At 36.0% G+C, this 27,792-nt stretch overlaps 3 protein-coding genes across 7 annotated transcripts in view; 2 read left to right on the forward strand and 1 right to left on the reverse strand.

Annotated features, from left to right (window-relative positions):
• Positions 1-5,543, forward strand: part of LOC118274464 (trigger factor-like) — a 41,282-nt gene extending 35,739 nt beyond the window's left edge. Inside the window, exons 1-6 of one of the 2 annotated variants that reach the window (XM_050696689.1) lie at positions 1,135-1,276; positions 2,341-2,487; positions 2,919-3,112; positions 3,419-3,610; positions 4,579-4,758; positions 5,257-5,543. In XM_050696689.1, coding sequence (XP_050552646.1) covers positions 2,403-2,487; positions 2,919-3,112; positions 3,419-3,610; positions 4,579-4,758; positions 5,257-5,484 — 879 coding nt within the window. In that variant the 5' untranslated portion in view covers positions 1,135-1,276; positions 2,341-2,402 and the 3' untranslated portion in view covers positions 5,485-5,543. Of the gene's footprint in view, positions 1-1,134; positions 1,277-2,340; positions 2,488-2,918; positions 3,113-3,418; positions 3,611-4,578; positions 4,759-5,256 lie in introns of those variants that run through there. The other variant, XM_050696688.1, reaches the window with a different exon arrangement.
• A 1,593-nt stretch (positions 5,544-7,136) lies between these two features.
• On the reverse strand, positions 7,137-10,851 carry LOC118274926 (tectonic-like complex member MKS1). The gene is made up of 7 exons (XM_035592718.2): positions 10,694-10,851; positions 10,086-10,565; positions 9,557-9,764; positions 8,967-9,122; positions 8,537-8,672; positions 7,897-8,132; positions 7,137-7,423 (listed from the first exon to the last, which is right to left on the reverse strand). Exons 1-7 carry the CDS (start codon positions 10,768-10,770, stop codon positions 7,190-7,192), a joined length of 1,527 nt encoding a protein of 508 aa, XP_035448611.2. The 5' UTR covers positions 10,771-10,851; the 3' UTR covers positions 7,137-7,189.
• Positions 10,852-11,131: 280 nt separating this feature from the next.
• The window catches only part of LOC118274876 (rhomboid-related protein 2), a 35,076-nt gene continuing 18,415 nt past the window's right edge, over positions 11,132-27,792 (forward strand). For all 4 annotated transcript variants that reach the window (XM_035592634.2, XM_035592635.2, XM_050696687.1 and 1 more), the window contains exons 1-2: positions 11,132-11,475; positions 25,715-25,973. In XM_035592634.2, the coding sequence (XP_035448527.1) occupies positions 11,389-11,475; positions 25,715-25,973 (346 nt within the window). In that variant the 5' untranslated portion in view covers positions 11,132-11,388. The remainder of the gene's footprint in view (positions 11,476-25,714; positions 25,974-27,792) is intronic.

Below are 27,792 nucleotides of genomic sequence, written 5' to 3' on the forward strand. Positions count from 1 at the left end.
ATCAACCGCGCGATATCTTCGAACCAGATAAGCATTGATAGTGTTCTCTCGTGTTTTGTGTGTCTAACTAATGTCACTGTTTGATATTTCTGCGCAAAATAATCATAACACAATGCACTGTAGGTAATGAAATGAAATAAATTGCGTGATAATGGACTCTAATGCTTTGAACAAATAAGGTTGAATTACCTAGAAGCAGAGTACGTTTTCCTTACATAGTTCCGTACAAATAACTAACGTGTAGGTTATTTAAAAAACCGAATTTGTTGAACAAAATGGTAACAAATAGCTTCAATAATGTGATTGGACGCGAGCGTGAGGTATAAACTTTAATTACGGAAATTATGAGGAAGGAATTCACCGAAACAATAAAATGCTAGTCGCTACTTAAGTATAACTAATTCGCTTACGTCCGTTACCTAAGTTTATTATGGAAATTGTTTATTATTGTGGTTACGATTTAGATATTTTATTTACCGACTTGAAAAAAGGAGGTTCTCAGTTTGACCTATATGTATGTGCGTGATTATCTCGCATTTGGCTGAACCTATTTTGATGCGGTTTTCACCATAATATTTATTTATTTTTTTTATTTATTTTTTTTTATTTTTTTAAAAAAACGTTGCCCCACACTAGGATTTTCTCCTGTGTCGTGGGTGCGTTTACAAACATACAAGTTCACATGCACGTGACACCCAGACCCGAAACAACAATTTGTGGATCACACAAAGAGTTGCTCCGTGCGGGAATCGAACCCGCTACCCGTTGCACGGCAGCCAGTTGCCCAGCCACCGCACCAACCGTGCAGTCAAATAATATATTCCAACTTCGGAGAAAGCTTTCTATATATTACCCGACTTAAAAAAAATAGGTCCATGCATTAACTTTAGAAGACCTTTACCTTACATTGCCTTTAAAAAAATTATCCATAGTTAATTTTTACGCCAAAATATCTACTTAACATGAACTTATTCATTTCATAACTCATTCTTTTCGTTTCATACTGTAATAGTTATCTATGTCCCACATAACCTTGGGTAATGACACTGAAAGTTAAATCGATGGAAACCTAGCAACCCTATACAGACTAGTTAGTCTTTAGTCTATGTTATAACACAAAAATGCTGTAGTTTTTGTGAAAAAACGTGTTTTAAATAGTGTTTGTAATTGTGGAAAAGTGTTTTTTTAATAGTTTTTCATTTGTTTTTCAGTGTTTTGTTTTGTGTTCAGTTCAAGGGCAAAGGTTATTAAGGGTTATTGAGTTGTTCTTTCTCCGGTCTGTGTATGATTGTTAATATCAGATTTCAATATCATTTTCTTGTTCTAATGTGAATCAAATCAAGTTTGACCATGTTTTATGATTGTCTATATGTATCTGCGATGTCTGATCGGCTCTAAAGACCAACAACAGATATAGCTGCAATTATGCTAATGTTAGAGGTTTTAGAGGTCGACTTAGCTTTCAAAATCAAAGTCAAATCATTTAGTTACTCCAATTAAACCATAAATAGGTAGTTTTGAAATGTCAACAATATCAGTGAAGCTAGGTGCTCGTTCCAAAGTGTAGCTTCGAATGGCTAATTTCATAAATATGTTATCCCCATATTTACCATCATACCTGATTTTTATCAGTTTTGCTTCGCTAGTTAAATACTTTTTGCTTCGCTGTATCGTGTCTGGTACTCAATAAAATATCCTTTCTTTCACATTTAATACCTATTTTTTAGAACAGAAACTCGTAAAGTCTGCCTAGGTAGACTGAAGCCCGTTCCACTGACTGGCCCTGAGGGTAATGGCATTAGCACGGTCGGCAGCAGATGACCACAACAATACGATGTTATCTATGGTGTATTAACACCCAAGTCATGGGGTGAATTACCTCTTTAGCTTCCGCCTATTCTTAAAAACAGTTTGCGCCATGTTTGTATGATTTTTACAGCCATTTTAAATTTAAACCTTAAGATCCGTGAGGATCCTTTAAAAATTATGATTTGAGATGAGTTATTTAAGTAGCATGATTTTTTGACAAAAATTCAATAGAACGAATGCCAGAAATTGGCATTAGCCCTGAAGAATTTGGATTAATATTATTAATATTAGCCGTTAGGTACAGTAATAGGAAAAATGGAGCTGCGGACTACCTAGCAGGTTTACTGGGGCTCAAAGAATGGTATGATGTTTAGACAGTAAGAAAGAGTCTGACACTCCTTCTCGCCTCGTCCAAGGCGGGAGAAGTCGTTAGATGATTTTCCCTACTTAGAAAAAAAGGCTAGGAGAAAGGAAACTCGCCTTTACTAACCAAACATTAAGAGCAATTTAATCAAAAGATTGTGTGCCCAGTGTTGACTTAACAAAAGTCGTTATTACTCCCACAATAAGAACAAACTAAGGAAGTTAATATAATGGTGTTTTGTTATAAAATAATAACAGAGAGCCCGCGACGGTGCAGCCTGTCGCCGCGGAAGAAATCGCCTCGTGGCATAAGTGGTAAGAAGATTAATAATGATTTTATACACTCGCCAGCTGGCGCTACTTTCTATTAAAATCCTGTCAAGTTTTCGGCGTAATCTTTTCTTATTTTAATTTATTTGTTCCAAATTATTAAAAGGGTGTTATTATGTCTGAGCGCCTTTTAAAATAACAATAACAATGCGCTAACATGTGTGCTACTCACAATATGCAGCAGGCGTTATACTAAACGTAAGTCCTCTAACATCCGAATGCTGCTCAGTTATATTAAGTTACATTAAAATATAGTGCCATCCCTGCTATTTTTCAAGTATTTCTAAGTGATAGAAATATTTTTGAGAGCGTCTTAAAATTGTGTATGTTTGAGTATTTGATCATCAGAAACTAAATAGATATAAATTATCGACTATTTATTAATGGTTTGACTAAATCAGTATATTTTATTCCAGTACCCAGTTCCGTCTCCCAATTCCTTCGATCGTACGACTATGAAACTGAAACGGGCCTTCTTGATGCCATACCTGATAGAGAGTGGCGACTGTTGGCCGCTCTCGCGAGGAAACGAGCTGAAGATGATGAGCAGGAGAAACTGGCTACCGAGTTCCACAAACTATGGCAGAAGGAGAAAGAAGAAAGAGAAATTGTAAGAGTTTTGTGGTTGTACTACTTTATTTAATATTTTTTTCCTCGAAAAGAAAAGAGTCAAACGCCTATAATTTTTATTATAGCAAAATACTGATTGAGTATATTGCTACAAATTATCAGCCGTTAAGAGAATAATAAATTGATTTTTTGTTTTAAATCTCAATCACGAATAGACAACAAAGCGACACGTTCTTTAGTACGGCGTTTTAGACATCCCATTACCTTGAATGTAAAAAAAATCAAACAATATTCTAATACGTATACCTGACTTATCACTTTACCAATAAACAATTGAATATCACAGGTGGAAGCGGAAACTATGCACGAGTACAAACGCTACATTATCCTGAAGCGGCGCGAGGAGAAGTCCCGGCAGGAGTTCATGCGGCACCAGAAGTTCATGGAGTCTCTCCTGCGGCAGCGAGAGCTGATGGACAGCATCAAGTGCAAGGAACACCGCAGTGCTGCGCTGCGAGCTTACCTTGATGATAAGAAGGTAAAGTGATACTAGGTAGTCTAGAGACTAGCAATAGTGAGAACGAACGGATGCCAGTGCCGGCGTAAGGGCCACTGACACCCCGGGCGAAAATATTGTGGCGCCCACTTGAGGCAAGCAATATCAAGTGTTAGTAGTAGTCTTTTCATTTTATTGGCGCCCCCAGACTTTGTCGCCCTGGGCCATCGGCCCATGTCATACCCCCCCCTAACGCCGGCACCGCGGATACCCCAATCTTACCACCAGCCACCAGTTATGTTTTAGCTATAAAAGAGAAGGAGAATGCAATTTTTCATCGACACAGTTTTTTCGCACGCTACATGTGCAAACAAAAGGTTTGTTTGCTTAACGTGACAAAAATCACGATAATTTTATGGTATGAACAAAATGGCCTAATTTTCACTGGTTGTAGTTGAAACCCATATAAAGGGCGAGATAGTATTCAAATTAATTATGTTATCGGCTTACTCACGTAACTGTTGGACGATGCGATACGACACGTGTGTCGTGGAATGCCACTCATGAATCTAGAGCCTCTAGAGTTTGAAACTAGTCGAGTTCCTCGTCAAACAGTTACGTGAGTAAGCTGATAACATAATAATTAATTTAGTATGTCTCACGAAAGTTATAATAAAATCACATACTTAGGTATTTCAAAAAAGAATGACATTCATATCATATTAAAAAAAGAAAGAAAACCCATTTAAAAAAATGCTAACTTATAAAGTGTAAAAAAGGAGACTCGTTTGTCATTACTTGATTCGACGAGGAACTCGACTAGTTTCAAGCCATGCTAGAGGCTCATATTCATGAGCAGCATTCCGCGACACACGACGCGGCGATTGTCGCGCTGCTACACCGCGTCAAAACGTTACGTGAGTAAGCCGATAACATAATAATTAATTTAGTATGTCTCACGAAAGTTACAATAAAATTACTTGATTCCATCAAAATCTTTATGTCTTCAGACAACCCTCCTCGTAGACAAGGCTCTAGAGGAAGAAGCCCGCGCACAACTGGCTGCCGACCGCCGCTCGCTCATCAGCGAGACAGACCAGTTCAGGAAGCACATTGAGTACATGGACACGCAGAAGAGAGCTGATGATGCTCGTAGACGAAGAACTGCTATGTTGAAGGATGCTTCTCAGGTTCGTACTTTTTAGTATACAATGTGATAGGGGTGAGACTTCTAACCCGTTAAGGCTGAGTACTACATCTAATTGTATCGAAAAATAATAATAAGGGTTAAACCCCTCCCCTAAAAATTATGGCCTTAACGGGTTAGAAGTCCCACTCCTACCACATTGTACAAGTAATCAGTACCGCCTTAGGGAACCTGATGGTAAGCAATCAGTTCCGCCTAAGGGTACCAGCAACATTAGGCACCAGAGGAGTTATAATTTTGTTGCCTGGAGGTCCAAACCAAGACAAGATAAAAAGCTGGGAGGCGGCCCAATCCCCTCAATGGTTACCTACAGAAGGTAGACTTCATAGCACCTTGTTTGGACCAGAAAAAAATTAAGGAGCCCTTTATCTGGAACTAGGGCTGATTAAAAGTCACAGTGGTATCCTATTTTATACGTGTGTTTGACAAAACAATGGTTGCCTTAATGCCTTGTTTTTAATTCGAATTATTGATTTTCCAGAAAGTGGCAATACAGAACGCTCTAAGTTCGTGGGAGACTGCACTCCTTCGGCAAGAGGTGACAGCAATGGACGCCGCGCGTCGAGCAAACCACGCTGCGCATGCGGCTTTGACTGACGCGCGTAGTGTACGTCTCATGCGCATGCGTGACGCTCGCAGACGTCAGGCAAGACGCCTGGCCGTAGTTACTCAACAACTTAGGGATTCTATTCGATATGGTAAAAACTAATAAGTTGGAAGAAAATGTTGAAAATTATAGTACCTACTTTGTTTTAGCGGGACTTCTCTAAAAGATATTTAAGATTGTTAATCACTAGTATAGCTGAGGTAAGGCAAAAGGGCATTTAAAGAGCAGTAAAATTAAGCTACACTATTTTCTAGGATTCGATTAATACAGCAACAGTTCAGTCGCTAATTTCAACTTTATGTCTCACTAGCGCCATCTCGTCAGCGTAAAATTAAACACACTATTTTTTTTAATCTGTTATTAAGATTTAATAATTTTATGTTTTTAAAATAGTATTCTGTTTAATATATTCATTCCATATTTAAAGATTAAGCAAGAGGAACGACTTTAGAGATGCTTCAGTTTTAAAAGAAGCGTTTTTTTTGTCACCGGTATGTTAATGACACTAGATTAAATATATTTAAGATCAAATTAGAGGTCCAAAATGTACCAGCGTAAGTGTACAATACCGTAATACTTACAAATATTACATTAACTAGGTTAAACAAATTGCTAGCACACGCTACTTTTTGACGAGATTGCTCAATTGGTTTCAAATCACACCAGGATCTATAATTACAAGCAACGCGACACGCGCTACGTCACATCTTTGAGTCATTTAATAAAATTAGTATAACTCACGATAATTTTAACATAAGCTAACCGTAAACGGAATAACGGTGTGAATAGAATTAAGGGTGAATAGATACAATAATAGAGTATTCTTGTATCTATTCCTAATTATATTCACCTCTTGATTTCTATTCACCCCGTTTTACCATTACTCATAGGTATTTTCTCAGATGATATTACGTTACCTCACTAAAATAAAAGTGGGTACCTACTATACAAGATCTAAGGTTGTATGTTTCGTATCTTCAACCTTTTATAAATAAGTAGATATTATAAAACCTTTTTGTGTAAAAAATACAAACTATGATAAATAATCTACCTCTGAATGTAACTTGTAGGTAGTTTAAAAACCAAACTGAATGTCGTGTGTAACTTATTTATTTATTTATTAAAATCAATCACAAATAAATTACTACTTATATCAAGAACAAAAAGTTGTTTGATTATAGCATTTTTAACCTTAAGATATAAGATGAGCATGGAGATTCAATTCTAGATTTTTAGTTTGTAGGAAGTCATCATCAGCCTATATGTGGCCACTGCTGATCAAAGGTCTCTTCTCACACGGAGAAGGTTTAAGCATTGATCACCACGCTTGCTTAATGCGGGTTGGCAATTTCAAACATATAATTAGATGTTATATCCCCAGGTTTCTTCACATTTGTCAGTAGCGTCTACATAATCTTAGAAAGTACATGTAATTCGGAAAAAGTCACATTGGTACTTGCCGTTGGTAGGTTTCAAACCCCATGCATTAGAAGCGGGCGTAGGTACCTATAAATACCATTTCTTATCTTACTGGAACTACGGACAGTCTAGCAGTTACGAAGGCTCCGACTCGAAGCAGAAATAAGAACGGAGTGGTTCATTCTAAAAGTCAGAGACACTAGACTCTTGCTCAGCTGTGGCACCCAGTTAGCAAAAGAATACATTGGATGGTAGCCCTTCTAATAATAATCGTGTCATTCACTAACAAGTACAGAAAGATTTTTAGGCCCTTAGCTGTAGCAGTGGCATTTCAAGCTAATAATGAAAGCCTAAACAGAAGATTTCTAACAATAATCTTCTTAGTCTTCTATCTATCGCCTGCAGCATACCTCACATCACTGAGGTCTTTAGTAGCTTCTGCGAGTCTGGCTCTAGCCTTCTTGTACTTCTTTAGTGCAGCCTCAGCTCCCAACAGCAATGCTGATGCTGAACTGGTGCCCGGTTGAGGAGGTGGAGCAACTAGGCCACCAACCTGAGCTTGAGAGACGATGTTCCATCGAACACTGATGGTTCCTGTTGTGGTGTATTTGTAGTTTGCATCCTGGAAAGATGAAGAGGATTTTTAGTAGGTGACTTTTGAGTTAAGGGTCTGAAGTTACCAATAATTCTTGGGGTATCGAAAGGGCAATTTGCTCAACCTTTATCAGACAGTGATGATATCAACTACTACTATACACAGGACTTTTTTCCATGTGTGTTATCTGCATACACTTTCAGAAAGTAATGTAAGAATTGTTATCATAAATATCCCCCACTAGCATAATCGCAAAGCTATTATTATAACTGTATTGTTTATGGTATAAGCCGGTAAACGACAGATCACCGATGATGGTAAGCAATCGCCACCGCCCATGGTCATCCGAAACACCAGAGGCGTTACAAGTGCGTTGCCGGCCTTTTAAAGGTTAGAAATTTAAGGGTTGTACTGTATAATAGTAATACCTGTATTAGGGACAACAATTTAAAAAAGCCCTCCTTTTGGCAGTCAGGTAAGCGTCTTGTAATGTAACTCACCTGCAACTGCGGTTCAGCCAGAACATTCAAATCCTTAATCAGGTGGCACCCTCCTAGAAAAAACCGCCTGCTCTCGGCTTCCACTGCATCCAACTCCTCAGGCCTGATGCAGGCGAGGTCTTTGGAGTAGCAGCCAGGATCCAGTGCGAGAGGCAGGTAGCAGTAACCTTCAGTGCGGTGACGACCCCACCAGTCTGATGATATGGCTTCTAGGAATACCTTGATAGGTGCTGATTCTGTAATTGAGATTTTGAAGGTTTATAGAGGACTGAAGAAAATGTGGAGAGATGTTGGGAAGAATAATGTGGAAAAGAAAGGAGTTTGTGATAAATTGTCGACTCATAAGGGATTTAGTACCTAAATTAAGTAGTAGATAAATAAATATTAGGTATTAAAACAGTAGGTACCTTAAAATTCCTATATGGATATTAATAAAACAGTTATAATTTACTTGTATTACCGTTATGTATGTAAGTTATAGCTTTTTTTAGATTTTATCAGTCTGTGTTTGGCCACCAACCCCATTTTCTGCCGAAGATATTAATAAGAATATATTTCATTTAAATCAAACAAAGGGCAATAGGAATTATTTAGTTTTCTTCCATATACAAATTCTTCTTAACCTTAACAAAGAGCTTACCCGTGCCAGTATTCATTTCTAAACAGAACTCGATGATATGTCCATAGCTCCACTCTCTGTCTCCTTCTACTATAACTCCCTCGCTTGTATGAGTCTTCCCATGAAGAGAGTCTGAACACTGAATGTCTTCAGGCACCTGAAATATGAACGTTTGATATGACATATTAATGCTTTCGTAGGTACCTACTAGTAATAGAAACTCAAATAAATTCTTAAGCCGCTTAGGTAGTCCCTTCAAAAATGAATCGCATTTATTACGTCAGTAATGATTATGAGACCTTATCGTAGCTTGAAACTAGTCGAGCAGCGTCGAATATATTAACTACGTAAGCCGTATTATATATCTAATGGATGTTACCAAATTCCTGACAGAAAATCTTTTCTACCATATTGTTAAATTGTTGAATAAAAATAAAATTAAAAAAAGTACCTTGATATCAAACTCAATATACAGGTTGTCCATATCAAATTGTGCAGCAGATAAAATCTCCAGTGTGACATGGAACTGCTTCTTGCCCGGAGGAGGCATCACAAAGTTTAACAAATGCTTCTGTTTCCGTTCCCATCTTTTGTAGAGCTTTGATAGCTGAAATAAATAATTGTTTATTATTAAATTGACAAGTCGCGGGAATAACTTGGGGTAGAGTGGGCATAGAAAGACCAGAATGGAGAAGATTGGAGGAGGCCTTTGCCACCTGGCAAACAAACACGAAGAAATTGAGAAAGAACCCAATGATAGTGTAAAATAGGTTTTGTCATGTCCGAATAAAAAGGCTATAAATTAATTAATTAAATTAATCTATAACACAGATAGATGTTTTCTAAAAACAATGAAAGAACTTCAGTTCATTTTACACTATATTAAATGAAAAAGAAACTTGAAAAATAGAGCTAAGAAAATTATAGCAGCTGGCAGCAAACTTGTGGAGCCATGGTGGGTTATTACTACTCAATATACAATTTCAACTACAATAAACATAAGAAAATTAAACTCCACTGAATAAATATTAAATGCTATACCAATGTAACTAACTCCTCAGCATCATCATCTTCAAATTCTATTTCCACACTGTACTGGTATCCCCAAGGCACACCGGCTGATGTCTCCACTATGTACGAGTTTAATTCCAAGTTGTTCACATCTGGCATCATCACCAGGTAATTGTGTACTGTGTTATGATAGATGGAAACGAGGGATACCTCCTGCTTGAAGATCAGTTGGGAATCCCTTGAAATAAAAGAAATTACTATTATACATCAAAAAGAATAACAGACTATTTGATCAAGTAACTAATAGAAAAGGTAAAAAATACAATTCAACAGCCAGCCACTGCTGACCAAACTAAACTAAACTAAGTGCTGACCTGAATAAAGTCACATGGGTACTTAGCCGTTGGTAGGTTTCAAACCGCACCCTTATGATTCAGAAGTGGGCATCTTAAGTCTCCGGACCATCACAACAGATTATTCAATTCTTATTTTTATTTACTTCTGGCAATTTCTTTATTTCATAATTGTGGCAAAAACGCATTTCTGCTGTGCTACTTACTCATTATAATCAGAATTATCAAACACAATATGCATAGCCGTCCATTCCTGGTCATTGATTGCGACATTTTCTTCACTCCTAAACAGACCGGTGGCAGAAATAGTGTCACCTCCAAATACTTTATCTAACCCATCATTTAAATTCAACTTCTCCATATACTGGTCTAAATTAAGCAGACCATTATTTCTTTTTTTTAAATCAACTGGCAAAGGTAAGTAGGAGTCTTCGTGGATGTAACTGAAAATCTTTGAAGGTTTATACTCTACTTTTTGTAAAACTTCATGGTAATTTAATTCTGTTTCTGTGATACAGTTGTGCACTTCTGTATAACGTCGGATTTCCCATAAGCTGAACACTTTTTCTTGCCATTTGAAGGAAAATTCTTCTGTAGTGGACTCTAGTTTTAAAATATTACCCCCTTTTGTGCAGTCTTCGAACTTTGGCAACGTTAAAATGCCATCCTGAGGCTTTAGTTTTATTCTGGAAATATTATATTATTATTATTACATTACTACTACTATATAAAATTAATTATAATTCAGAACACAAGTTGGGTATAAGTACAAGTCGTTATTTCAACTAGTATTCTAAAAATTTATAATATTTACTTTATTTGTAAATCTCTCACATCTTTCTTTAACCAGTATACGCCTGCGACTTTGTTACAACGATTAAAATCGTGCATTTATCAAGTTATTTCTTTATACTCGGTTTGTTTGTTTACTATTTTTTGAACCATTAAAACCATTGCCATGGCAACCGGTGACTTATTATATTATGTCACGAGCTTCCGTTTATTTATACAAACTCAAAATGCACAAAAAATCCACTTGTGCATCTAATTGCTTTCTAAATATATTTTACAATTATATTTTACCACTCATTATATTTAAAATAAGTTATTTTATTTAATTATATTGAAATGATTTATTTATTGTAGTGGTAGTGTAGTGTTGCCATCATACAATAAAAAATTCTTCCGTTCATTCAATCAATGTCAATGCCAAAACCAAAACTGTCAGCGCGCGAGTCATTCATTCATTGTTTGCGTTCGATTCAGTCAGTCGCTAACGGTATCCTTGTAGTGGTTGTCGTCTTTATTTGCGCAAAATAAACACGAATACAATAAAGATTATCGCGAAATATCTATCTTTCCTACAATCGCTATCTTATCAGGCATTGTAAAGGATAAATCGATCATGTTCAATCTCCAATGTGCCTTAGTTGAGTCTGTGTTATGATGTGCTACTTAGCTTAATTATTTAACATTTATCGTTATTTACTGTTGATTTTTTGAGTGAAAATGCCGTCTAGACAGAGAGAAACTGCTGTTTCCATGCCGCTGACACCATCGCGGTCCGATTTGTATTGGCGCAGAATTTTTGAAAAGGTAAAGTACCTTCATAATAATATCATACACAACAGCGCAACGCAAACAGGTGCAAAACCAGTTATTGTTGTATTCACTATTTACATTTATATGTTATCGTTAGCAAATTTTTGTTAGTGACTAAAATAATATTTAGCTTTAAAAATTATCATAAAAACTATGAGCAGATTAGGACTTTTTATTTTATGGTTAACATGATGCAGACTTATGCAATATGTTGTTATGCCGGTTCTTATTAATTTCAAGTGTTTTATCCTTCGCTATTGCATAATAAAATTACTTGCCTCATAGAAAAACTGATTTGTAGACAATTTAAAATAATTGTTTGAAGAGGCTGATGAGTAATATCAGTGCCTGTTTATTTTTGTTGTTTGCTATAAAAACGACATTAGCATAATATTTGTCTATGACACTAGTGATTACGGTTTTGTGCCTCAACAGAGGTCAGATGGTATTTGGCCTCTTTTGTCATGTATTAGCTATATTATATATTAGCTTTACACAGGAGCTGATGTAAGCAAATTAGTCTATATTAGCTCCTGATTATGGCATGCATCATACATAATCATTTCAACCAGTAGCTAATTAGACTGTGCAAGGATAACAACAGTGTTTTCTAGTGCATACTTTTTATTAATGCATCAATGCTTAATTTTACTCATAGAATAATAAACTGAGATAAAAAGCAGTTGACCTTCGGCAATATGCCAAATATACATTATTTGACATAATTCTAAAAATAATTAGCCTCAGTTTTTTGTTTTCTTGCAATAGCATGTGTTTTATTATATTCATTTCCTGATTTCATTTATTACTAGACTTAAACACTACAAAAATTATACCATAGCCAAATCTCCCATAGTTATGTGTCCAAATGTTAACCATAGAAGGCTAGAATGTAGAATCACTGCCTTATGATGTACCATTTTGATACCATCATAAGCATCAACAGCCTCTAACAACATGGCTATGGGCCTCCTCCACATAGTTAGTTATAAACAATTTATTACTGTCTCCACCCTTGGTAGACGGGTTGGAGATCATAGTTTAAAAGATTCACATCTGTCAGAGATTGCTGCAGCCTGGTCTCAATCAAAGTGCTCTTAAGACAACTGTCAGAGTAAAATCGGTGACAAATATAGGAACTTTATTCTACCGTTATTACGCAGCGTCATTTGAAGACGGAAAGTAGATAATGATTAAATATTTTATGACTAGCGCACGCTCGATGAAACACACTGTTTACGTAAAATACGCGACGGCAAGGGTTTATGTTTGACAGGGTTGGACTGGGTTCCAAGCGGAATCGTCCGTGGGTACCGCCGACCGATTAAAGAGCGAAGAATACTCGGTTTTTAAAATATTGGTTAAGCCACCACTACGTAAGAGAGATTTGCCATAATCGGTTTAAAGATCGCAGTTTAAAAGGTTAAGTAAATCAGAGAGTGCTGCTACCCAGTCTTATGAAGTGCGCGGTTTCTGTTTGCGCTCATCACCACTGATAATCCTTCCATTTCCTAAAGTCATTTTCCTTGGTAACCGCATCCCTTGAATTTAATTGACTCAATTTTATCAACATCTACGTCATTGGTTGCATCATCACTCTAAAGTACGATTCTCAATTTGAAATTAACCACAAAAAACAGTTGCAATTTTTTTAAAACACTTCCTTATTCTATTTTTGTAATGTACTAGCAACACTATTGGCAGAGTTTCAAACCATGAAGTATTTATTAGACCTTCTTCTTGACATATGTTTTATGATAGTGGAATGATGGGAGCACTCACCCTTGTTACGTCTATGGCGATCTAATCGGGATCATTAGCCTTGAACGCAATTTTCCGAAAAATATCGACTGTATTACGCCTGGCATAGATCTGTTGCATGACATAATTTCCTAGGACATTGTTTAGCGAGACTCGCTAATTACCTATATCATTCAATAATAGTTATTCATTTATTTTATAGTTATCGCTCATTCAATAATAGTTATTCAATATCGGAAAAACAGGAAATTCAGTATTGACCAAAAATCTAGTTACTCCCTTGCGTAGGAGCTCAAAAACTTCTTCCGGAGTTTCAACCCTGTAAGAATAGTTTGTTATTTGGAGAAAAATGATAAGCTTACTTGATTGGGAACTATCCGAAAAGGAAGTTTTCCAATAGCGAAAGACTTTTTCAAACCGGTCCAGTAGTTTCGGAGCCTATTTACTGCAATAAAGCAATAAAATCCTACCTCTTCATAGTAGTAATACCGAAGAAAAGTAATTCTCTTTTAATTTGTAAGTCATAAAGCATGAAATAAAACTTTAGAAACAACAAATCCAGTTATCGTAAAATGCCAACACGACTTGCAAACAGAATTTTGATAGTGTCATTAATATTCTCGATGCAAAAATCGATGTAATAGTTACATACCTAGGTAGTTTTGTCCAATTCCAATTTTATCAGAATAACGACGTACGGGATTTCCATTGTAATTTTATGCAGCTCTTATTATAAGGATATTGTGAATGTATTTTTTCACCAGATATTTCTATCTTTACGCACTGTCCTCTGAATGTAAAGTAGCCATTCATTTCAACGCATTCCACAGTGATTTTAAACATCTAAACCTACTTCAAAAACTGCTTGACAAATAATAGAATCGTATTATTTCCATAGATTTGCGCTGAAAACAAACAAAATCCTCTTCAGTTTATCCAGGTCAAGGTCTATCATTATACAAGATTTTATCGAATTTCGTTCAGTGGTTTTTGAGTGCACAGCCACACATACATTAGTGTCCACAAAGTTTCGAGCTTTGTTCCAGTTATCTGTGGTAATCCCCGCCAATATTCATTGTCTATACGAATCTGGTTTCTGATTAATGTGAAACATTTTATATGTTAATTGTGCATATTTGACTTTTGCAAACAATCACAATCGAAAAATCACTCAACCGTGTTTTCCTTGTAGCGAAAATTAGGATCTAGTTACTTAAAATCTTGTTTGAATAGGTATTATAAAATTACTTTAAAATAAAATAGTAGCTATGGATACCATTTCTTTTTTGGAATAGATAGGCAGATATTGAGAATGGTATCAAACTAGATAGATACTTTCAATTCTTTAGGATTTCGCTTTTATAATGAACCTTTTTAACTACCTAATAATTTCGAACCTCAGAGTCACCATGACCGTGTCTGACTCATATTTTATCAAACGTAAGGAAATACCCGTTTTACTAACAATTTAATTTAAACATATTTTATTGCGTATCTGTGATTTTTTTTTAATTCTCTTGGCTCGACTGCGGTCTAATCGTAATGCACGAGTAATTTTTTTAACAAGACTTGACTTCTGTTTATCCCCTAAAGATATCCTTTTGTGGTACAATGGCATATCAAATTAATTACTATTAGCAGCGATATTAGGCTATACTCAGTTATTCCCCCATTGTCTTCACGCGTTTGTCGAAAGAACCAACTAAGGGTCTACTCATTTTGACAGAAATCGGGCAACAGTACTCTGAGGTTATCTCTCCATCTGAAGTTTTTAAACCACGATGTCTAACTCGTCCACGAAATATGGTGTTCATGCCAATCCCTCTTAAGTAGAGGAGCCACATAATTCAGCAGTTAAACAAATGTTTTTCCCCCGATCCGTTTTGTAAAGGAACTAACGTACCCTTTGAATAAATACAGATATTTAGAAGAGAAAATATTATAATAAACTAGCTACTTCCGCACCCGCTCTGCTCGGTTCCTTTTGATCGTATCGTGATGTTTTAGCCTAGATTATAGGCTTCCTCGATAAATGCACTATTCAACATAAAAATAATTATTCAAATCGGACCAGTAGTTCCGGAGATTAGCGCGTTCAAACAAACAAACTCTTCAGCTTTATATAATAAAAATATTAGTATGTCCTTCATTGACCACAAGTAAACACGTTTCATGAGAACAATACACTATTACGCCTGCAATCAGCTAGGTAAAGCAATAGTTAAGTTACGTGGCATCCACACTAGGTCATAGCTATCTATAAGTAACTAGCAAACTCGGCGAACTCCGTTTCGCTACCAATGATTTTCCCTGTTTTCCTGCTTTTCTCTCGAATTTTTCCTGAATTTTCTTTGCTATAAACCTCACGGAGCCCGAGGCCTTTCCAACGAATGCAAAACCGTGCAAATCGGTTCGTCCGTTCTGGAGTTATAGCGTCAGGAAGGAAAACCCGACTTATTTTTATATAATAGACTATAATAAAACTGAAGATGTTTGGGTCAAAACCGTCTAACTAATCCCATCGTTTTGTTGAAAGTCTAATTTTACATAGCATCATGCGTCTTCATAGAACTCTCAATTTTAAAGAATTTACATCGTAACCACAAAATTTTATGAGCAATAAATACAATTGCAATGAAATCGTTGTGTAAAATAATGCAAGAACACGGATTTTCATTCATAAACTCATACCTACCTATAAAGTCATCTAATCAAACATATGCATGTAGGTATTCTAAGAATACATTCTTACGGTAATGCAGTTTGTTTTACGGATAGATAACGCCATTAAAAATAAAAATAAAAAGCATGACTGATGCATGATCAAGGTTGAATGAGACAAATGTGTAACGTGATTCCACGAAAAAACAAAGAAATGTAGGTATATATTGTTAATCAAACTTGCAGTTCTATTGAATCCGGATAAGGTACTAAGTCCATTGACAGTAATTTACGAGTAATGAGAAGATTCTATCTATGGGCGGAGCAAAATTTTACTACTTAAATCTGATCTAGGTATATTTATACTAAACCTGATATTTTAGGCAAAAGGCTCACTCCTAATACAATTTCACTGGGTCTGTGGACGGCGAGCATGAGTAGCTCGCCGACCTCCCAGAACCAGACCCTTCAAATAGCCATCAGACCACCACAGATTGGGCCCAGTAGGGCTGATACCCGACCCGTTGCTGCAGATTACCTAGCGGGTTTAACTGGTCTGCGGCACAAAGAGCAGGAGTAGGAACAGGGTGGTTTTTAGGCAGTAAGAGTCTGACACTCCCTCTCGCCTCGCCCAAGCCAGGAGAAGTAATTGGATGATTTTCCGCCCCTTAAAAAATTACAATGTCACTAAACCTTAGAATCAAAACAACCTTACGGTGCTATACCTCATGTAAGATACACCAAAACAACAAATGAATCACATACGACAGGTCATAAAAACCACAAACATCAAAAAGAAATCAAGTGTTGTTTGAAAATGACAGTTATTGCATACAAGATTCAATTTAACCGCCATAGTTACATCGGGCATCGTATAATTACCGTGTTAATCATATCACTTGATCCTAACACAAACAAGCTAAGGAGAAAAGCTATGGTTCAGATAATGTTGGGTTCAGACCGAGCGAATGGGTACCAGCTTTCTTTGACCTGATTTCAACGTTTTAGCGAACGCTAACGAGAGACTGAAATGTACCGCTCGTCTACTTCACATACTATCACTTAACATAGCCTCAAGCCTATTTTTGTCAATATCACTTTACTATGCTAATGAATAGTTCTTCAAGTAAAGGAGGGTCAAATTAAAAATATCAGCAAGTCGTAGAGAGTCCGTGGATGCAGACCAGCTCTAACTGGCCGATCTAGAAGCAATTATGGAGTCTTATGTTCAGCAATTGACGTCTTTTAGCTGATATGATGATGACGACGAAGATGTCAATAAACTAGCATCTATTAAGGAAAAAAAATATGTAGAAGTTGCAAAAGAATGTCGCAGGACAGGGTCATTTCATCTTAAAATCACTCTTTATTTAAATAGAAAGACTTATAAAACTATGTCTATAACTTAATTACTAAATGCGATGCAATCGGGAGTCTATAACAAACACCATCCATAAACCCAGACTCAGTAATAACTGGGTCACACGGTTACAAACAAGGTGTTTAATACCAGTGAAGCGTATAATAATAGAAATATTTTCTTAAACACAAGTACTACGTTCCTTCGTACCTACCAGTACAAATGACTAATCATTGGTATTTTCAAACAATAAATATAACAGCTGCCAATTTTTATCACGTATTCAAAGGCATTGCTCCAAACTGTTTATCAACCGGACCTGGGTCTTTCCCCTTGTCATATAATACCCATTTTATGTTAATGTAATAACTATTATGTAGATTTGATGATTTATCATCTCTTCATCCGGAAAATGTCGATTAAAATCAAATCATATGTTAATCATTCCTGCTTCGTTGCAAAGTCCTTGACAAATTCTTAGTAGTAGTTCCAAATTTCCATTTGTGTAGTCGATTTTGTGGCTCCTTGTTGTATGTATATTTGAAGGTCTTATCATCAGGCTTGACTTACGTAAATAAATGCTTAAACTCTGCCCACGACTCCATTCGCTCCAATATAAAAATATCCTGTCTCTTTCGTCATGGGTATAATATTTATCTTTGTACTAAACATTTTATTTATATCCATTCATGTCTACAAAGGAGAATGCTCAAAAAATACCCAGGCCTGGCGCAAACTATACGTATCTCAGTTTATCAGTATAAATGAGTAATGAAATGCTATATAGGTACCATCATCGAAAACGATGGCTAAATGTTGGAAATTGATATTTTTGTTATCAATACCCGGGCCTGGGTATTTTCCCCATACTTCATTGAGCATTCTCCTTTTGACATTTGTCACAGTAGTACAATTGGGTCACTTGATAAGCAAATTATGAATTAGTAGAAAGAGGACGATTAAACGAAAGAGAAAGAGGTGGAGATATAAAAGAAGAAGAAGGAATAGGAGATAGTGCTGACCGAAAAATTATGCAATGATCAAAATTACTTAATATAAGGCCATGCTGGAATTGGGGATTTGTATTGGATTGGGGTAGGCCTATTCTCTGTATTAGACGTCTTGTGACTGATATGATGGTGATGAAAGCCATGCTGGAAACTGCCAAAAACAACGAGCACCTTAAATTAGATGTGATTATTTACAAAATATCATAAGCTTTAGTAACTACTCAACCCTGGAATTCCAAGCGAGGAATTCGGAGCACATCGGCTCCTTAACTACTCAAAATATTATATTTGCGTCCAAACAAACACCCAATGTTTATGAGTAAAACAGTATATCGAGTATAGAGGATTAAGAAATGTTTGTTATCCTTATTGACATAAGGATTTGATATCTGCATTTGCATTACACAAAGGTGCATTATCTTGTTTGACCAGCTTTAAGTAACTAATTAAACGTTTATTTATTCTGAGAATCAGGTGCCGATGTCAACAAGAATAGGATTTTTCCTTATAACTATCTCCGTTTTGACTTATTACATAGTTAATACTTATTCTTCCTCTTAAAAAGAACCTTATCTTACATTAGAATTTTCTCCTGGGTCCTGGGTGCGTTCACATCCGAATTTAGATCCGAAACAACAATTTGTGGATCACACAAAGAGTTGCTCCGTGCGGGAATCGAAAAGTCGGGATCGGCAGCTGGTTGCCCAGCCAACGCACCAACTGTACATTCAGTTTTGTTTTAAAATATAGAGATCTGCTTAAATCAGTCGAGTTACCCACTGACTTATTAGAATAATGCTGTCGATGAAGCTACGGTCGACGTCCAAGTCCACGTTTCAAATTAAATGGTCAGAGAATGAACTATCCAAAAATCAATCTCTCTTAACGTGTCGTCTACCTTTCGCTTTTCCTGTTAAAATCTGGTTTATCAGACGTTGTTTCGCTCTGACGTCTCGAAGCATTCATATCTGGTTTTTCACCTATTTTAATTACGTAAAGGTCATTAAACTTTAATGCGTCTATCGGACAAAGGATTACATTTGCATCGGTAGTATGCCACGACACGTTTATGACTTATGTATTGGAGTTAAAGGCAAAAGCAATTGGTGTCACCACGATACGGATAAACCTTTTCACCGCACTGACTCATTTGTGTGACGTCGCACAATAAACAACCTTAACTGTTTGTTTTACGGTTTCTTGTTCAACTGTTATGCTTTACTTGATAACAGAGTTCAAAATCAAGTCATTTTAATTCAATCGTCCTTTTGTATGTTGATTGGAGAAGTAAATAGCTTTATCAACTGGGTTTTACGCTTACAATAAATTATTTATTAATTAACGATATTTTATTGTATGCTTTCGATAACATTATGGACAATTATTGATAGTCACTCAAAGACTTACACGCTTCAAAAGTAGTAGGTAAGCTAGTTACCTGTTTATCCAAAATTTTGTTAAACACCGATCTACTTGCCTAGTAGAGCACACGGCACCTAATTACTGTGGAATGCGTGATGTCACAAATCAAACACGATGACTTACAGCAAACTTGTTCGTTGGCGAATTTACACAGTGAACTAACCAAACGACCGTTCCGGTCAAACCTAATAACTTTCGCACTGAAAGTGTAAAAAAATCATTAAAATCCATTACATTTCTAATTGGTAAACTCACAATCCCCTGGTAGTTAAATTATATAATTTAATGACGTTAATAGATCACCAGATGATGAAATCGTAAAAGAAAAACAACCATAAAATTTCAATGAGTTACTTTATTATTTTGATGAGTCAAATCAAAATAACATTACATTTAGAATTAAGACTGAAATATTTGGAAAGCGTAAAAGAGTTGCGTAATAAATGTGCGAGCCCATTTAATTGTGAGTGCTACAGAATCAGTAACAGTAATTAGTGATATAATGGCAGGAAATATTGTCATAACCCGTTAACAATGCTAGCGCGGACAGATAGCGATCTTTATACACGACATATTAACACACTTTTTGCGTTAAACGCAAAAATAATCCTTTTTATATCATTCCGTGACAAAGATTTAGCATATTTTGTCACATTCTTGTTTTCCACATAAGTTCATTGACTTTACGAAAGCCTTCGATATTGTTAATCGCGGCACACACGCGCCTTTAGTTTATATCGTGCACAAGTTAAATAGATTCATAACTTATTAATACAATCAACCTCGAACAACCATTTAAATGAATTTTCTCACTAATGGAAGGGATTCCCCAGGGATCTAATTTAGGACCATAAAACACAATATACAATAATTACTGTAACATGACATTTCTAAAAGATTGCTTGAATTTTATGGTGTTTAATTGGTACTCCTGTTAGTAGCCACGGTTCAAGAACATAACAATAATTCCTGGGTGTTAAACTACCATAAAAACGACATTTGATACCGTCTCGAGGGTTGACAATGTCCATCAGTTTTATGGCAATATATCATAAACTTTAATTGTGTGAAGCAAGTATGTTATACTGCATTTATGATTCATATGTAATGTAATGTACACATGCATAATTGAATTTTTTATTTATCATTGCAAGTGTCAAGTGCAGGGTCATGGTCGCAATGCGAGTCTGACAAATATGCCTGATTATTTTTTCAGTAGCTATCAGTAAATTTTTGTCGTTTGCAGTTCTTCCTCTAGTTATTACAATTGGATTTATAACATAGCTATAAAAATAAGCACACAATAAATTATGTGCAAGCAATATTTAGATTGTATTTTGTCACATTTGTCCTCCATTACAAGCTTCACTGCATTCTACACAAAGTCCCCGTTACATGACTACATTATAAAAATCTACGTAATATTTGTCTAGACGTGTTAGTCACCGTTCGTTTCTGTTGTCGCCAATTGTTTCAATTCGTATCGTGACATCTAACCATCATTCCTGGTTTTCAATGACTCACATGTGTCCTCCTTTGCATTCTCATCTGTATACCATGAACATGATTTTGACCTATATTTTAAAAGATGATTTGAATGACTAACGGTTAGGAACGTATTATCTTATATTGGTCCTAATTTTTTATCTGGCTTGCATAGCAAAACTGTGAAATGAGCTGTCGTTGGCGGTATATAGCGGTTGTAGTTCCGAACCGATACGACCTTCAAACCTTCATGATAAGACTCATACTCACTCGTATTACTCTTTGAAAGGCCGACAATTCACTTGTGACTCCTCTGGTGTTGCGGGTGTCCATAAGCGGCTCTGATCCCTTACCATCAGGTGATCCGTATGCTTGTTTGCCCACTATTCCATAAAAAAAAATGATGTGATGACTCTTGACTTCAATTTCAAAGATTATTGTGACGACAGAACTTAGAATAGCTAACTATGGTCGTTGACGTTTTATTTCTAAGGTAGCAAGGAACAGCTGCCCTGTTATTCCACACTATTTTAAGATGAGCATCAACATCTCTGTGGTTAGAACAAAAAGTAATGTATGTTGAAATAGAAACCATTTCACAAGCTGTCAGGGTTTTATTTCCTATGTTATCCGCAGACGTAGCTAAATCCGTGATTTCAAATATGTCTACGTCATTAAAATCATTTTGTTCAGTACTAACACTTTGGAACGAGCAAATAGCTTCACCAGAGGACTGACCGACAACTATTGACAGACATTTTTACTATTATTATATTTGATTTGACGTTCAAAAGTGCCTTCCTGGTCTATTTGAAATAAATAATTTTGACTTTGACTCTGACTTTAAGGGTGATTTGAATATTTCTATCTGAGTACTTAAGAAATCAAAAATATTCTTGTTATTAATATTAGCTATGAAGATCCTCATGTTGGCAATGGTATTTAAGAACAGTGCTTATCTGTTACGCATCAAATAAATTCTGCTTATACAACACTAAAAACTTCATATAATCATGATTGATACATATTCTGGGTATCCTGATAATTCATATGTATGATTTTTTATATTCTCAATTGGAGGCCAAATTCTGAGAAATGCCATGAATCATATCTTTGACAGTAAGGTTTCTTTTTTATGTGAAGGCTAAGTTTTCGATATAAATAAATGTTTGCATTGAAACACGGTTGAGGGAAAAAAAATGAATTGATATCTTACAAGAACTTAATATTATAATTGGTAACAACTATAAAGTTAAATATATCACGTATAGTAACATAAAAAGGTTATTGTAACAAGGAAAACGAAATAGTAGTTGACAAAAACATTTATGTGTTATTAGAAGTCAAGAATGGATTGTTAAGGTAAGCGTCCACAGGCCCGCATCGTTCGCATCGCACGCAACGGATTTTAGTTAGTCGTGTATAGAGACCCATACAACGGCGTCTACTGATCCGCGTCGTACGGACCGCATTATCGGCAATGCCTACATGCGATGCGTATTGATGACGTCATACGGTATGCGTGCAACGGGTCTGTGGACGCCTACCTTAAAATCATCTCTTTTGAGGTTCTTTTTCCTAAACTTTCTAACAAAAATAAGCGATGAAAAATATGAGCATTTCATGCGACTGTCTACCGTTTTGTATAGAAAATAGGCTGTTGCTAATTCATACAAAAACTAAAGGCCACATCTGTCAACATTTCCATTGAAATGCAGAGCTAACCACAAACTTTCCAAGTAACTACAAACTGTAATTTATTACAATCGAATTTCAACTTTAGGACAAGAAATGTAAAGTTGAAAATCTCTTTTAGCAATTTGGGGTAGGTTGATGTGCTTGTGTAGTTAAATGAGGTCTCAGTTCAATAACATCTGACTTCAAATCTCGATCGACGCGTGCTGAAAACAAATGCTTTTATCCAATGACCTTGTGTTGTTAACCTTCAAGAGAACAAGGCCACAAATCTAGGTCTTCAGCTCGTTGATGAGTCGAAAATAGTTGAGTAATATATGGTCGGTGTAGAAATGAAAAATAATTTCAATATTTTTATGAAATGTGCTATGTAGGTAGGTATGCTACTGTGAAACTATGTGACCGTTTTCACTGATACTAAGCTATGTAGCTGTGTGCAATGTATCGATAGGGAAGCCATCCATAGCACGAATCTTGCCATATAAAAAACATCCCATCAAAAACATCCTGTAAAAACCCCAAGTCTCGCAGCTCAGTCTTTCTACCGTCAAAAGTTGTGAGATCCATGTAATACCAAGTCGGTTAATCTATTTAGTGTCTACTTGAAGGACCTTCTGTCTTAAGTTATTACATAAGTTATTATCATGCCAATATTAAAAATATTTAACGTTTTAAACAAATAGATCGACTTGGACATCGCTTGATTTGATTATTAGTATGTATCACACTACACAGCACGACGGGCCAGCGACCAACAGGAACGAGAGTTTCAATCGCGTGAGGCGCGAGAGACTAAAGAATCTAATATAATATTGTAATATTCATTTTGTTTTCATGCGATGTCCAAGTCGATCTATTTGTTTAAAACGTTAAATATTTTTAATATTGGCATGATAATAACTTATGTAATAACTTAAGACAGAAGGTCCTTCAAGTAGACACTAAATAGATTAACCGACTTGGTATTACATGGATCTCACAACTTTTGACGGTAGAAAGACTGAGCTGCGAGACTTGGGGTTTTTACAGGATGTTTTTGATGGGATCTCACTTCTTTTTGTAGAGCCTTTCTTTATAAATGAAAATCGCAAACTTATAGGTTAGGTTTCGAGGCACATCCGAACAGCATGAGGGCGCTCGCACGTATGCGTGCGGCTGCCGCTCGCTCGAAGGCATTCACATTTCATTGTTCTGTCATTTTGGCGTATATTTTGCTTGTCAGTCATAGAGTAAAATAGAGGCCAGTCTGTCTGTAAGGAGGCTAGTCGCGCTAACAATTTATATATAACAGATTTAAATTATAATATATTGTTTTATTAGATTTTCGTACTTCAAGACATGTCCAATCATGTATTTTTCATTACGTCGACCATTTTACAGGTAATAATGTTGTTCAGTTTCATGGGCTAAACACACCCTTACCCACCCTATACCCCCTCCCTTGCCTCATATGGTAGGTACCTATCTACACCTATTAAATTTATAACCACCACCAACCACCAACTGCATAAATAACTTTGTAATCCAATATATTTATATGGGATTACAAAGTTATTGATGCAGTTGGTGTATTTGGAAAACTGGACCGAAATTACAAAATATTTAAGTTTTCCCATGATTAAGACACTAAACTCTATATGTATTCCAAATATGAAGCTTCTAAGTCTGCTAGAAGTGCCTTGGACTTTTGATGATCGGTGAGTCAGTGAGTGACAAAATTTAGAAACTTTAACAAGTTGTCATTCTTAAACTACTGGTTCAAATTGACTGAAATTTTAAATATTCCGTGTTTATACAATGCCGGATTAGTTACTGAAGATTCAGGTTTCTTGCTTTATCCACAACCGAATATAGGGGGTCGAAAAAGGCCCGAATTGCTTCGAGAAAAGGATGGTACGGCCGTGCCGCTTTTTTTGCTCGACTTGGCGGGCACTGCCGTGCCCCCAGATATCATAGTTGAGTACGTTTTTACCAGTGCTAAGCTATGTGTACCAATGAATGTGATTGGTGGAAGCCAAACGCATCTACAACAGCGTAGCATGGCAGATCTCTGGTGGAAAAAGCACCCTTAGTCTGCGGGAAACGTAATAAATATTAATAAAAATCTTAATAACTAAACCTTCGATGCATGTTTATCAAATAATGAGAAACTATTTCGCTCTTTATTGATAAAATTCTATTTACAAATTATATTAGTAATGCCATTAAAATCGTAGCTAAGTCATTTTAGATTTCTTTTCCATAAATCCTTAGTTAACGGAATTCTGTCCCAAATTGTAATGTTCTTAATAGTTTCTGAAATTCATCTGATATTGGAATTCCACGTGATTGTAACCAACATCGTTGGTAATAAACGTTTTGTCTGTTTTCTATACATCGTATTTCTCTTCGTTGTCAGTGTTATGAGAATATTTGCAAACTCCTACTGCTTTATTGTTAGTAACAGAACCGTATTCTATATTTACTTCATGCTTCCATACGAACTAGTTAGGTTCAATGACCGATGTATAATGTATTTCATTATGTATAAGAATATAGGTAATATCCAAAACGAATATAAGTAGAGAGCAACGATGTAAAGTCAAACCCATTTTTTTTTTTTGAGAGTGAAAAATCGTCGAATTATTTCTCCCGTCTTAAGTGAAGCGAGAGGGAGTGTCAGACTCTTACTGACTAAAAATCACTCCGTTCCTTCTCCTGCTTTGAGCCGGAGCCCCAGTAACCTGTTACATTGCCCGCAGCTCCAAACCCTGAAACCATTAATTATCATCATAACAAAAACATCAAAAAAATCTATGCAATGCTTCTCAAAACTAACAACATTCTCTTTTCTTTCCAGTACGACAAAGATAAAGATGGACGAATCTCCTACGTGGAGCTCAAAGAAATCATCAACTCAGTGGAGTACCAACATGACCTGCCTGACAATGTGGTGGACAAGATCATGGATCTGGCCGACAGAGACAACTCAGGGTACCTGGACTTCAACGAATTCGTCGCCATGATGCAGAACCCAGACTTGAAAGCAGTATTTGGACACTTTGTAGCGAGATATGTGCACTCTATCATACCGCACCGAGGGCCAGTAGATACTACAGGTAATTTTTTGACCTTACAAACACTATAGGTAAACACGGCTATACAAAAACAGTTTAAGCTGTACCTTTAGTACGAGTTTGCTTTACGATCGAAATCGAAACGAGAGCGCGTTCGGTGCTCTGATTGGTTGGTTCATTCGAGCCGGCCAATCAGAGTTCTGAACGCGCTCTCGTTTCGATTACTTTAAACGTAAAGCAAATTCATACTAAGGGTACTGAACGTTGAATGTGCAGAAAGATGATACGAAGTCAGACCATGATAAACTGGCTTTGTTCAGCTCCATGTCTAGCCATGTGTACCTATTCCACTTGTACTTGATTGATTTTGAGTAGCTTAGTTTGTTTGATTGATTATAATGATAATAGTGTACAGATGAGAGCTTATCAGGCTTCGATTTTCATCTGATCTCTAATTGTATGGAAAATCAAAACATATCAAGGTCACCTTTTGTTGGAAATAAGTAAAATTCTGATTTGCTGTCGTCTATACATATTTACGAAGAAATTCTTTCTCGATAGTATACTTTGTAAACAAGTCAAGGTCACCTTTTGTTGGAAATAAGTAAAATTCTGATTTGCTGTCGTCTATACATATTTACGAAGAAATTCTTTCTCGATCCAACCTATCTTGGTAGTATACTTCGTGTTTGGTAGCTAGCTGTTCAATTAAATGCTAATATAGTGGATCTTGATACTTTAAACGTAGGTGTAACTGGATGTCCCATTAATGTAACACATGGTTTAATTAGGGTGAGTGCTCACCCTAAACTGTGCATGATTCACATACTTTTTGGGGGTTTTGAATGGAAATCCAATTTTATCACTGCACAAAATGGGAAATGGAAGCCTTTTCTTATATTTCCGATCAGTTTTCTGACATAATAAGAATGTAACTTAAAAAATTGATTCTGAAATATGATCAGATAAAAATAGTCCATATATTGGCAGATTCCAATGTTTGTGTGTGAAAACACAAGATGTGTTAATTTTTTCAACAGTGTTTTAGTGGTATTACACTTTAATATCAACACTAAACATTGCACGTGTTTTATCACTCTTTTACATTCAATTGTTTGTTTTATCAATTTACATTATCAACGATGGACTGTGAAGTCCGAAGGCTTTACAGTTTACACTATTTTCAATGACCAGTATCAAATATAACAATTAAGTCAAGATGGTGAACATTTTCACACAATACTAATTCCTGGGGGCCTCCAACCCGTTGCACCCGGGCCCCCGTCCCTAGTACAGCCCTGTCAATATCAATTGTTATTCCGGTTACACCTGTGTTGCACGCTGCATGTAAATAAATCACGTAGCTATTAGTTCACACGTTAATTAGTGCAGGTAATTAATTAGTTATTGTTATCACATTCGTGTTAAAGTTTTCTATACATGTGTTAGAACTACAACACCTGACAAACACGTGTGTTTTATTTATGATTGAATATTTAAAATGCACTATCAACGTGTGAGCTCTTTTTGAATGAATGGAGTGTTTTTTTCTTAGATGGAATGTGAAATTGAAGCTTGTATTGATAATGTTTGTTAGTTTAGTGAGGTTGTATAGAAATGTAAATAGTTGTACAATATATATTTTGCAATATGCCAGCTGTTTTAGATGTGTTATTAATATCTGTATAGCGGTGTGGCGCTACAAAGATCTAGTAGGCTTATGTTCGTTTATTTGTTCAATATCTTACGGAAAGCAATTTTTGATAGATAAATGTGTAATATCCTAGTAATATTTAAAAATTGCAAGCTTTAAAGTGTTTTATAAACACGTAAAATGTTAATTTTATACTCTTTTGCCTTT

Source organism: Spodoptera frugiperda, chromosome 11 (genome assembly GCF_023101765.2).
Source record: "Spodoptera frugiperda isolate SF20-4 chromosome 11, AGI-APGP_CSIRO_Sfru_2.0, whole genome shotgun sequence".
NCBI lineage: Eukaryota > Metazoa > Arthropoda > Insecta > Lepidoptera > Noctuidae > Spodoptera > Spodoptera frugiperda.